This window comes from Myripristis murdjan, chromosome 16, assembly GCF_902150065.1.
Source record: "Myripristis murdjan chromosome 16, fMyrMur1.1, whole genome shotgun sequence".
NCBI lineage: Eukaryota > Metazoa > Chordata > Actinopteri > Holocentriformes > Holocentridae > Myripristis > Myripristis murdjan.
Window position 1 is genome coordinate 4,597,523 of NC_043995.1, and position 12,917 is coordinate 4,610,439.

General features: G+C 42.2%; 1 protein-coding gene across 1 annotated transcript in view; it reads right to left on the bottom strand.

The window, feature by feature from the left end:
• Positions 1-12,917, bottom strand: part of LOC115374502 (nuclear factor of activated T-cells, cytoplasmic 1-like) — a 67,980-nt gene that overhangs the window by 30,615 nt on the left and 24,448 nt on the right. Inside the window, 2 exon segments of the mRNA XM_030073460.1 lie at positions 1,185-1,317; positions 4,387-4,442. Of these exon segments, the coding sequence (XP_029929320.1) occupies positions 1,185-1,317; positions 4,387-4,442 (189 nt within the window).

A 12,917-nucleotide genomic window follows, 5' to 3' on the forward strand; every position in this document is an offset into this window, starting at 1 on the left:
CCAAGGGCTGAATCACTGCTTATCTCCTCTGGCCATAAATACATCTGGTGATAATCTAAATGTCGCATCTTATTAGCAGCTATAGACTTAAAACACAAAGCATGCTATTCCAGCAGCATTAGGCCCATTAGACACTGATCAATGAAAACAAGATACCCTTGTTTTGATCTAATGGATTTCACTAGTTAAGGAATAAGGGGTGGCAGTAGCCTAGAGGTTTGAGAATCAAGCGTGTGACTGGATGCTCACTGGTTTGAATCCTCAACTTTGAGTCAGTGACTGTGAAAATGTGGGTGGGGAAAAAATGAGTAACACTCTCAATTCCTTCAGTATTTAATGTTGAGGTCAGCTCCCCAGTGTGAAAGTGTGAAACTGTATGAATGTGAGGCAGGGTGCTGCTAAAAAGTGCAAACATGCTTGGTCTACTTTCCCTGGATAAATGAAGATGAAATAACATAGTATTTATTCATGACATTTGAAACTGATAGGCAAAGCTTATGCTTCTCCTGTGCCTATTGTTAAAATCCAGTTCTTAATCTAAATTTGCGGTAGAAACCTGCTATAAGGTAGCTCTCCCAATTCTCACTGAGGCATTCTTCAGATTCCAATGTGAAAAGCCATCTATAAACACAGAGGCCAGGGACACATGACAAGCACAGGGAGAGGTATTCCTGGGTTTTCGGGTTGCTACATGAATGGCAGGGCAAAGCAGCATTTGGCAGATGTGTTTGTGCTTGTGCATGTGTGCGCACAAACGTGTGTGTCTGTGCATGCATGTGCGTTATAGGTGTGCTGGTGAACGGGAGGTCCTGTGTTAGGTGGGGTGTGAAAGTCAGGTCGACGGGGGGATTGACTTCTCAACGTCAACACTGCCCGGAGGCTCTGTCAGTCAGCAGATACACCTCATCGCTGGGGAACGCAGCCCCACGACAGAATAAACACACCTCACATCTTCTGCTCTCACTCACAGGCTACAGCAAAGAGTTGCCAAGTGTAACTTCACCCCACCCCCCTCCCAAAAAAAAAAAAAAGAAAAAAAAAGACAACACTCAACATGGAATCCTGACAGCTCTAGCATGGTGTTTCAGGTGTAAAGCACAGTTATTTGTTGAATATACATTATGTGTAGGAAAATCAGAAAAGTGTCACTGCTGATGAGGTGATAGGGTTATTCTGATGTTTACCATTAGGAGGCAGGTAGGTGAAGCGCTGGTATTGGCTCCTCTTCCTCTTGCCGTTGCAGACGTAGAAGTTGACTTGCATTGGGTTGGATATTCTCTGGTTACGGTAGGGAGGGATCTCCACAACGAGTGTATTCTGGAAGGAAAAACAAACCCACAGATGGGATAGTCAAGGTGTTGAGAGCATCATATAACAAAATCCAAGCCCTTCAGTAGTTATCTACTCATCTAATTTCATCACATCTGCTTTATAAACCCTTTAAAAACGATCCTCCAAATGTAAATCGGAGTAGCAATTACTACAACATGCGTGCACCCATTAATCAACAGCTATGTTTATTTTGCAGTTGGCCTGTGTTCGTGGCACTGAGTCCCAGAGGCTGGACGTTAGGCAGCTGAGTGAACTGCTCTAAATTAGCTTGTCTGGACTGTGCAGACGCGGCAGTGAAGCCCGTGAGTTGGGTCGGCTGCCCCTGTTTGCCTTTGAGGGAGAATCTCCACGGCTTCGGCCTTGTCCCTGCACACCACAGGACGAGAGAGGTAGCCGGGTTATTTGTTTGTGCTGCCGTGTGTCCCTGTGGAGAGGTTCGCCTGTCTCCCCCCTCCTCCTCCTTCCTCAGGGCCAGATCTCGGCAAGTCTGGACGGACATGAACTTTCGACTGCTGTCTTTCTGCTGAGGGGCCAACAGGACACGAAGAGAATTTGTTGGAGCGTTAGCATCTGTCAGAACGCCTGATTCCTGGTAATTCCTAAGATGACTCTCACTCACTCTTTCTTTCTCTTGCTCTCTCTCCCTCTCTCTCCCTCGGGGGTCTAAACAGGCCAGAACGGGGCACTGTGACAGGAAGCAGGTTTTTGTCGGTCAATGCTGTGCATGGAGAATGGCTGACGCAAGGGAGAGTGAGAGGTCTGCGTCCAGAGACCCAGTCTGCCCTCCAGATGACGGCAAAGAAAACATGCAGGTGTGTGTGTTTAAGTACTCCATCCCCACCAGTGAAAGCTAGCACGCTTTGAACAGCAGTAAAAACACAGGCAGGCATGCGGGCAGGCTGGAGGACTGTAAGCTGACCTGGTGGCGGCTGGTATGAGAAAAAGGCCAGTGCTCTGTTTCACCAGCTTTGCTCCAGAGTGAATCTGAACGTGCGATTCATACGGGTGTGGTGCTGCACAATTCAAATGCAATTTCTTGGTTGAAAAGCCAATCAGCAAAAAACATTCTTGACGTGATCAAGCCATGCTAGAGCAACAGAGATCATGGCATATTAGCTAAAACTGGCTAACAACATGAGAAAACGGATGATAAAAGTTATAGATGCTTGCTACTGAAGTTGTTTTAAATAAATCAGAATACTCAAAGCAGAGCAGTGTTGTGTGCTGAGGGTGTTTCTAAGAGTAGAAGATTCTTTCATTTTGCCGACGAGATTTGGAAAACGTTGAATTTATCAGCCCCACTTGAAAGGACCCCTGATCTTACCCCATAGCCTCTGGTTCTGATCCAGGGAGTTAGCTGATGTGGCTAGCCTTTTGTTAACTAACTGTTTAGCCTAGCTGCGGAAATTAACTCCCTGGAACAGAGCTAGAATTAGCCTGACTTCACAGAATCATTCATCCAAAAGTTTTCATCGGCTTTTTGGCAATATGGAGCTCTTGCATTTGTTAAGACCCCTTTCAAAAACAAATTAACTTTGCAAAATTGGCACCAAGTGTCAACATTTGATTGGCATTTTTGCCAAGTTAAGCTGATTTGAAATAGAGCCGTAAACTGGCTAAGCAGCTACTGTGTCGACTGAAAACTACGTCACAGCAGCAGGACAGGTCAGCTGCTGGTGGTCAGGGGGATTCAAATCTGTCCGCCCACAAAGGTAGACTAGCATAGGGTTAATTTCAGACAGAATGATGGAGTGGAAAAAGAATGGTCATTAAGTCTGAATATCAGGCTATTCTTTTGCCATCTCCCTCCACTTGTTTGTCAGAGTTGCAAATAAGCACAGTGTGCTATTTGTCTTTCATCGACCTCACCTCCCCACACCGCCACCCCCGGCCGAGCCCTGCACTCCTACTAATTTTCCAGCATCTGGGACTCCAATCACGGCGCATCAGCCAGCCCTACAGGCCAATTAAGCATCAGAGAGTCCACATTTAGCCCTCCTGATGCAACAAAGTCATTCACCTGAGTGTGTAACAGCAACAACAGGGAGGGGGAAAAAAGACAGAAAAAAAAAAAAAAAACACCTCCAACTTGCAGGACTGGGACTCGTGTGATTTATTTTAGACCCCTTGCAAGTGTAAATTGCCTCAGTGAGTTTACAAAGAAAGGGGAGGTGGAGGAAGGATGAGACAGTGCTGATGAAAGGCATCAACAATTCATAACACAGTCATGGCACACACACACACACACACGCACACACGCACACACACACACACACACACACACACACACACACGCACACACGCACACACACACACACACACACACACACACACACACACACACACACACACACACACAAACAAGTTTTCACAGATCCTTGTATTCGATAATGTGCTGCAGTATCTCCACAGTGAAAACAGACCTAACGAACCTCCATGAAATGTTAATTAACTCCAGAGCACATGCTGCCTTCTGTGACACGTAGAACAACACTGACTGTTCCTCTCGTGACGAATCCCTTTCGCCCCTATTTTTTTTATTACCCAATCTAAATGTGTGACTGGGCGTCAGTAAAATAAGTGCACTGGTTTATTTTCTCATTGCAGCTCTCATGAAAGCAGCAGGTAAAAAGGGCCTAATCCAGGCTTGGCTGATGCACGTGCACAGCGCAGGGCTCAGATGAGGTGTTGCAGTCCAAGTCGCCACTTCACTGTGAAGTAAACGTCTGGCTATGTGTACGTCTGAGTGTCTTGGTGTGTTTCTCTATGTGTGTGTACGCATACCTCGTTGCCTGTGTTTGTGCGCATTAGTGACGAAAACAAATACAGCAGCTAGTGTTTACTTCACGTGGGTGAGAGAGATTTTGTGAAAATTCCATTCAGGATTGCGTGGGCTAATCATCGTTGTCTATGCCGCCACTTGTAACAGCTTAGCAAAGGTTACATCATTGCAGGGGACAGATGAGGTGGAGAAAAGAGCGGTAAGGATGGGGCGTGGGGGGTTGGAGAGAGCCACAGCATTTCCAAAGTGTCATGTGACTGAGGTGTACTTACAGATTTGATGGAGTCCTTATCGACTTTGGCTTCTGTCTCCCACAGATGATGACCATCTACACAGACAACAAGATAAAATACAATGGCTGTTATGGCACATTATCATGGCATTAAGCGCAAGGCATTAGGAGGTACATCTTTCCATTCAGTGGCAGCGACACTTGCTCGGCTCTGGCCTTGTTTAACCCTTTGAAACCTGAGCAAATCCACTTGATTACTTTCAAAAATTACAGGAAAATTATAAAATTACTGCAAAATTATCAAATAATTGTGAATAAATAAAATAATTAATTAATTAATAAAATACATTACAAAAATGAATGAATGAAATTACCATGTAATTTTAAAATAAAATGAAATAAAATACAATACAATAAAATACAATACAATACAACAAAATAAAATAAAATAAAACAAAATAAAATAAAGTGATTTTTGTTCAAAGGGTGAAATAACATCTTTCAAAAATAAACAACCTGCAAACAGAGTTAACATTCAAATGTAAACTGCACTTTCTTATTTTTTTAACAATTAAGTTTGGGCCTATTTTTGGCTCTTTTAAAGATCCCATTTACGCTAACATTTTTTTTCCTTTTTTCCCCTCTTATTTCTATTCTTAGCTTTTAGACTTAGACTTTGTGAGGAAAAAAAACGCCTTTCGTTTGTTCTGTCTTTTTTCGCATCTCCAGCTTGTTGTGGTGAGAGGGCTTCCCGTGCTGCAATGAAATAAAAAGCCTGTGAGCTGCTGCAGCTGTTGGGAGCCTGTAGAAGCTCAGCTCGCATTCTTTGGGTTTCTCTGTGATTTCATGCCACACCTTCGTGAACAGACGCTCTGAGCTCTGCTAGGGCAATCAACACCAACCACAGTGCCACTTTTTTTTGTTGTTTTTTGGCCAATGACTCATTAGAGCTGTCAGAAATAGAAGTGACACAGAACAGCCTTTGTGTTGGTGGCACACTACAGCTGGGTAACTACAAGGTGAGGGCATGGGCAATGTGCCACTGCTATGCTGACAAGGTCTGCAGCAGCTGTGCATTTATACATACAATCAGTGCAACATATTCTGCTTTAGCTTGGAAGACTGGAAGCCATCAGATAAGATAATAACAGTCCAAATAATTGATAGCAAGGCCCAGAGCTCTGGAAGATGTTAAATCCATGTTTTTTTTCCCCACAGCATTATGTTTTTCACATCACGCAGCAAGTGAAAGAATAAAGAATCCCAGTCACGGCTGGCCTATTATTGTTGAGCTGTGTTAGTGAGTGGGGGCGGGTGGTCAGCTTTATTATTCAGAGAGTGAACATCAGCAGATATCTCTTTCCAAAATGGACATATTAAAACACAGAGAAAGAGAAAAACAGACGGCGAAAAAGATCAGATAAGGGCTTTCTGCTTGGACTCAGTGCATATGGAGAAATGTGTATCACGATGGTTGGAGAGAATGTGGATGGGTAGGAAATAGCAGTAGGGTGATATGCCGATAGGGAATAAGCATGATGCTGTGCATATGGATGGACAGGTGCACTGAGGGAAGTTACACATAAAGCTGAGGTGGCAGAGGGTATGGAAGGGCAATTAGAGCAGGCAAAGAAAGACAGAGGGGTCAGGGAAAGATGAGTGTTCCTCATGTTACGTCTTGGGGAATCAGGAGGGAATCTCACCCGCCTCCGCTCTGGGAGACACTCCAAAAGGGAAACCTTAGACTGTACGACGGCAACCCTCCACTAGTAAACATGTTTTTCAGCCTTTTTCTTTCTATTTTCCTCTCTCTTAATCTTTTCTTTCCCCTCTTATGCCTCCTTTATCCCTCCCCGTCGCCTTGTTTCTCCAAACTTTGCAGTGATTACTCTGTCAGGTTGTGCAAAAGTAAACTTCAGACCGAGCTGGGACGATGCCACATGTGGCATACCTTTGCGAGTCAGAGAGTGCTGCAGGACTGATAACCACAGAACTTTCCATTTACTCCTTCCTTGCAACATCTGCAAAATGCTTCTGTTCCCGACAACACCTCCTCCTTCACGCAGCCTCCAGCCCACGCGTAACGCACACACACAGATTCAGATGCATGCACACGCACAGACCCAGTGTCCTCTGTCCTTTTGGTGTTCAATTTGAGTCATAGAAGGTGAACTGACAAAAGAAAAGGTGGGATCGGAACTGCATTTAGACAATTCCCTTAGTAATCTAATCACAAACAGTGGCACATACATGCATCAATACATGCATGAATGCGCCAGGCATGCATGAACATAGATAGACAGACAGAAACACACACAATTACCCATTGTCTGAAGCTCTAGGGTAAACCAGCCATCTGTCTATTGATGTACATGACTCACTTGTGCAAAGAGATCCACAAACTAACACCAACAGAGACAACCAGGACAACACACTTATTCATCAGGCAATTAGACCACATGCAGGGTGAGGCTTCCACAATTTAACCACAAAAATATACACTCCCCAAGACTGAATATTATTTCACTTCCTGACAACAATTAATGTTGTGGATCTAGTGATAACACAGCAACAGTGTTGCCCTCATAGTAAATATTGCACAAACAAATCCTCTCATTTTTTTGTTTTCACTGATTGATGGGATTTTGGTTAATGTGGAAACTGCAACCTCATAGTAAGTAGATTTAGTGGTAAACAAGAAGGTGGGTAAACTATGACTTCCAGGCCGTAATCTTTATAACTATCACTATAAACAAATATCAATTATTTAATTATTTTTAGAGAAGCATCAAATAAAGGTAGTATCCATAGAAGTCCCACCCCTTACGCAGCGTACAAAAGTTTGATACCATTTACAGCAACATACACAACGACCTCATAAAGACTTCTTTAAGGGGTTATAAAGATAAACCTACACATATGAACTATGGGGCCATAGCTGATGAGTGATGTCCTTGTCCTTGAGGTGAACTTGGAGCTTTTTTTGTTTTCTTTTTTTCATTTTTTGCACCACCAATGTGAGGAGCTTTCTCCTTCTACTAAAACTGTTGTGTATTTCTTTACAGCACAACAACCTCCACCAGCCAAAGAATGTTCACTTTAGTGGTTCTGGGAATGGAAAATATGATTCACAGGGCTTAATTGTAGAGGTTTTCTTGTGAATCAATCCAGTCGTATTTTCTAGCTTTGTCTCATTTCCAGACATGATTTTCAGGAGTATTTTTTTCCCTCTCCTATTTGCATATATTGAGCATGTTTTCCATTTCAGTGCCAGTTTTTGTTGCTGATACAGTGCTTGCTTTGAAATATAGCACTGCTTCCACAGATTTGATGTCTAAGAAAGCACAAAGCTAAAAGGCCAAAGGGGATTCCCCCGTGACCTGGCCTTGCAGTAACGTTGCTTTCCCCTCTGGGACACCTGGTCTCTGCCAATCTGAGATGTGGTGAAATCTGAGAAATTTGGATCTGCTCCAAATTGAGAGGCGTTAGTGGAAATTACAGCCTGACAGTGCATTTGCAAGGAGTTCACGGTCTACTAGTGAGTTAGTCTTGGTGTCTAACAAGAAAAGTGTAAGCAGACTTGACCTGTGGGTGATGACAAAGGACAGTAACCTGTGCAGTCAAAGGAAAAAACTAGTTGCAAAATGAAAAAGTTAGGTGCACTGTCAAGCATTTCAGTTGCCATCTGGAGCCCTGTGGTGTGTTACACAGTATGGATTATGATCTGGAAAGGGTCTGAGGTTGATTGATAAGAAAAGTATTCTCAAACTGGTTTCAGCTAAGGATCCAAGTCCCATCACTTAGGCCCGGGGTTATAAAGTCACTACTTTTATCATGTGGGGGATTTACCTGAATAACTGCAATAGAAAGATTGTGATGTGGTGATTTGAATTCCTTATGTAGCTACATGGTGTGTAGACTTGCCTGAAGAAAGGATTAAGGCCAGAGGCCAGTCAGTCTAGACTGTTATGATACATCGACTGATTCTTATGATGTGTAGACTTGCCCATGGCAGAGGTGCACAACAATTTATAAACACACTTTTAGGTCCAGTGCCCATATTACGGAAACTTCCTAACTTGCAGATCCTATCTTAACTGTTTGGTAACCATGGTAATCTGGGCTAGGACTTGATTTGGGTCTTAAATCAGTTCCTAAGCCAGTTTTCCTAAATAGCATCCTAGCTCCCAAACTTTAGGATAACTGAAAAGCCATCCTAACCTTTGACTTTTCCACCAGATAGGGTTAGCTGACTTGTTTAATCTGCATGGTGACTCTTTTAGTCCTTTTACAGAACCTACAAAATGTCGACAGGTGGAACTTATTCTCTGAAAGACTTATGGCAGACCTGAATAATGTGTTGTGGTTTGATGACGAAACATGCAGTTGGAGGTAAGACCTATCAGGAAATGAGAGATTTTTTTTTTTTTTTTTAATTGCTTCAATGCTTCATTAATGCCGGATACTAAATATATAGTGTCTGCTATTTTAGCCCAATCCATTTCTTTTATCTCCCAAGAAAGCATTGTTGAAAATGTCCCAAATGTATTATCTTTAATTTTCTGTATGGATGTGACCAATACCTCTAACTCATCTATCTTGAAGTTCAGTGGTTGTCCTTGGTTTTGCTCCATTGGTGTGATGGTGTTATTAAATTAAGAGAGTAAAACCTAGTCAAAAGTTTCTTTGAGAAAAAACAACAATTCCAAAGTAGTGTTTAGCTCAGAGAGATGAGACAAATAGTGTGGGGTGCTAGGTAACAGTGGTAAAAGTTGATAAGTGATGTTGGAGACAGGATAAAGTAAGATAAGATAGGACTCCTAAAGTTCATTGGGAACTGCTTCTATGAAATTAGACTCTTAGACTTTTCCTGTCTTAAATTCAAATTTAAGATACAGAGTTTCTGTAATAGAGCCCTTGCAGTGTATATCCGAGTCTGTGATCAATTTCTTAGACTGCATAAGGATCCAAAGAGTTAACTGGCCTGTTGCTGAAGAGTTCCCACATGAAGAAGAATTTTAGTGAGCCTGAGGGTCCTGTTGTGGACTCTGCTGCATACTGCAGCTCAGACTTTAAGCCCTGCCTGTGTGCTAGACTAGCCTGAAGCAGAGGTGGAGAAGACTAGACTTCTCCCTGCTGAAGCCCCGGCTGTGTGGTGCTGCCGAGCTCCAGGCAACACTCCAATCCGACCAGATGTAAAAACTATCCAGCTCACCAGGGAATTCCCTCACCTCCCATCTGAGTCAGAGTGTAGGCTTTCCCCAGCTCTCTCTCCCTCTATGTCTCTCTCTATTTTTCCCTGCCTCCAGCGATCCTTCCATCGATGGAAAGCAAGGCAAGCCAGAACACACACTGCAATAGGTGTGCCAGGTATGCCTTCCCTCTCCAGTGCCAAAAGTATGGTTTGGGCAAACCAAAACACTCAAATACACACATAAAACCACACATGCACGCACACACACGCAATAAAAATAACAGAAAATCAAATCAAAAGACAACATAGAAGTGCCCAGAGAAAAAAACAGAATTACTTAAAAGTGTGTCAAACAGTAATTACTGTTACAAACACTGTTTATACTGCAGGAAAACAATGAAGAACTGAGGGCTTACAGAGTCTATCATTATGTTTCTATAGCCTGATCCTGAAATGTGTGGTCTGGGATGAGAGAGGGGTAAAGTTAAGGACAAAAGAGGAGCAACAGGGTTTGTCCATAGAAGGTAAATGCATATATCAAATATTTTGGTGAGACTGGTATGCTTGGCATCCATTCATTAAGCAAATTTCAGTGTGAGTGTAGGATTTGATCATTTTATGCTCTGATGTCTTAGAAATAGTAAAAGTGGTCACACGCAAGGTTTCCATAGAAACTCTGTAATCCTCTTCCTCTCCTCTTCCTCCCCTCTCCTCCCTCTGGTCTCCATCCAGCCTCTGAGGGTTTCATCTTTTCCGTTTCACCCCTCTACAGGGAATCCCTCACAAATGACTCACTGAAAACACTTCCTTCTGAACACACAAACAGGCCCATGGGCTAATAACTACAGAAGGTAGGCGCGCACACACGTGCGTGTGTTTGTGTGTGTGTGTGTGTGTGTGTGTGTGTGTCTGTGCACTGAAGGCACAGAGTTTGCATCAGTTACCCTGTGGGTGCTGGTGTGAAGCTGATGTGGGGATGGACATGGCATTTGAGAAGTAGAAGTAATTATTTTTGAAGTCGCAGTAAGGTCTCCCACAGTGGCATCATCTATGAGCTCTGCTCATTTGACACTGCAGTGATCTCAGGGGAGACAGAGACAAGCAAAACAACACGGAGGGATGGAGGAGAGGACGTGCAAAGGAGGAGAAGTCTGATTAACATTTTCACCTGTTAAAGGAATACACCTAGTTTCTAGGAGACTGTCCAATTGGTCTAGCCCCCCGGTTATGCAAGTTCTGGAGAGGGGCATGGCAGTGGGCATGGCTTCACATAAAAATCCATCAAACTTTCAAATGGATTCACACAGCATCATGGAACTTGGTGGAAAGGTTGATCATGTGGCGAGGAAGGCTATTCACACTGATTGGCTCAACCCAATCACTAGAACAAAATGTTGCCATTCTACATTTCTGCAAACCAACATATATGTTGAAATGTCAACGTTTCTGAACCAAAATACGTTGCAAATCAACAGCTTGACTTACAGCCAATGTGGTACAGCCTGCCTAAACATCATGTGACTGTTAATGTTCGTGCCTGTGTGAACACTAGCTAACATTAGCTTGTTAACTACTTTAGTCACATTTGTTTGCTTCATTAACTTCGTTCGTCAAAACTACTTGGTTAAAGCCAGGAAAAGTCATGGTTAAGGTTCGGAAAAGGTCATGGTAAATGTGAAATGTTAGCAAACATTTGCTAATATTAGGTAAAAATAAACAAGGCTAAAAATAAACAAGGCTCTCACTTGAGATAGGACTCTAACCACAGTCTGCAGAAGCAAAGTCCCGTTGACTGTGGCCGCCTCCCCAGCCGCACACTAATGCATCCAGCTGGGCTGACTGGGCATGGTGGTGGTTGTGATGAACTTTTAGTCAATGTGCCACATGCAGAACTGGCATATCTTCCTGTTGGTCCTGTTTTTATTCCCCTTTAAAACATTCTTTTTTGCTAAATGGTTTTTGGGTTTCATCCAGTGTGTTTGACTTTATCTATTGTGTGTTTTATGCTGCTGTTGTTTTATCATTTTGTACTGTAAAACACTTTCTAACTGTGTTACTTTAGAAAAATGCTATATAGAGTTATTATTATTATTATTATTATTATCATCATCATAGGTATTATTAGTATCTACTATAATTAGTAGTAGATACCAAAATAATCCATATCCCAATGGTGTTTCATGCTACCACTTTAGCATAGTGTTTTCAGTCAAAGTAGGACAGTAGCTTCATAGGACCTAAGGAGAACAACCTAGCCAAAAAAAGTTTTTTTTTTTTTTTTTTTGCTTGTTTTTAAATATGACCTCTATATTACATGACTTGTTTATTAATACACAACAATGGGAATGACCAATTATTGGTCCTGGCCCGATATTGAGAATTTTTCAATAATCGTCATGATGATTTTAGTTTACGTGTTGGCCAATATGAAAACCACTCAGACGGCATGTTGATGCAGAATTTACACACAAGAATTTTGATGTTAATACAGCAACACTGACCTGATGTTTAGATATATAACTTTATTATAAAGTTTTCTTGTAATATTATTTATTTATTTAGTTACTTAGTTAGTTAGTTTTGTTGTAATTCCAGTAAATTGCACTGCTTATAGATACTTGATGTCCAAAGTTAGGCTATGAGCTAACTACTTCATTTAACCTTGCGTGATCTCCCTCTGTCTTGGATGATTTTGACTGAGCATAATTATTCACATAAGTTGGATTCAGACAGTCAGAAACCGTCTGTTGCTCCTTAGGATTTGTGGAATTTTCTGGAAGGTGTTTATTGGAGCCAATCTTGGAAAGTGAGCAGCCGTCTTGACCTTTGATGGCAGCAACAGTAATGGCTGTCACCACTGCAGCAAATGCAGTGATTGGTGTTGTGTTGTACGAAGAATCGAATTTTGTGTGTGTGTGAGCATATGTCCCAGGATTTGTGTGTGTGTGTGTGTGTGTGTGCGCGCACACGTGTCTGCGAATGGTAATTATTGCACCACAGCGCTCTGTATTTCATGGGCGCATTTAGTCATGAACTTTTCCGAGGGAAAATAAAACCGAAGTTATAGAATAAATCTGTAATATAATTATAATTTTGATGGTTCCTTTTTTCTTTATCCCAGTTTTAGCCCTCTAAATCAACAATCAGACAAATTTTGAGGCTGAAAACCTTCATGAAACAGCAGGATGCTCTGATTAAAATGCCAAAAGACAATATTCTGAGGTATATTTAGGACATAAGTACTTTTCCACACTCATATTTGCTCGCAGTTAGCAACCATTAGTGGATGGTATGTGTGTATGTGCATGTTGTATGTGTGTTTGCATGTGACTTTGTGTATGTGCATACTTTTGTGTGCATGTACAGTGTGTATGTCT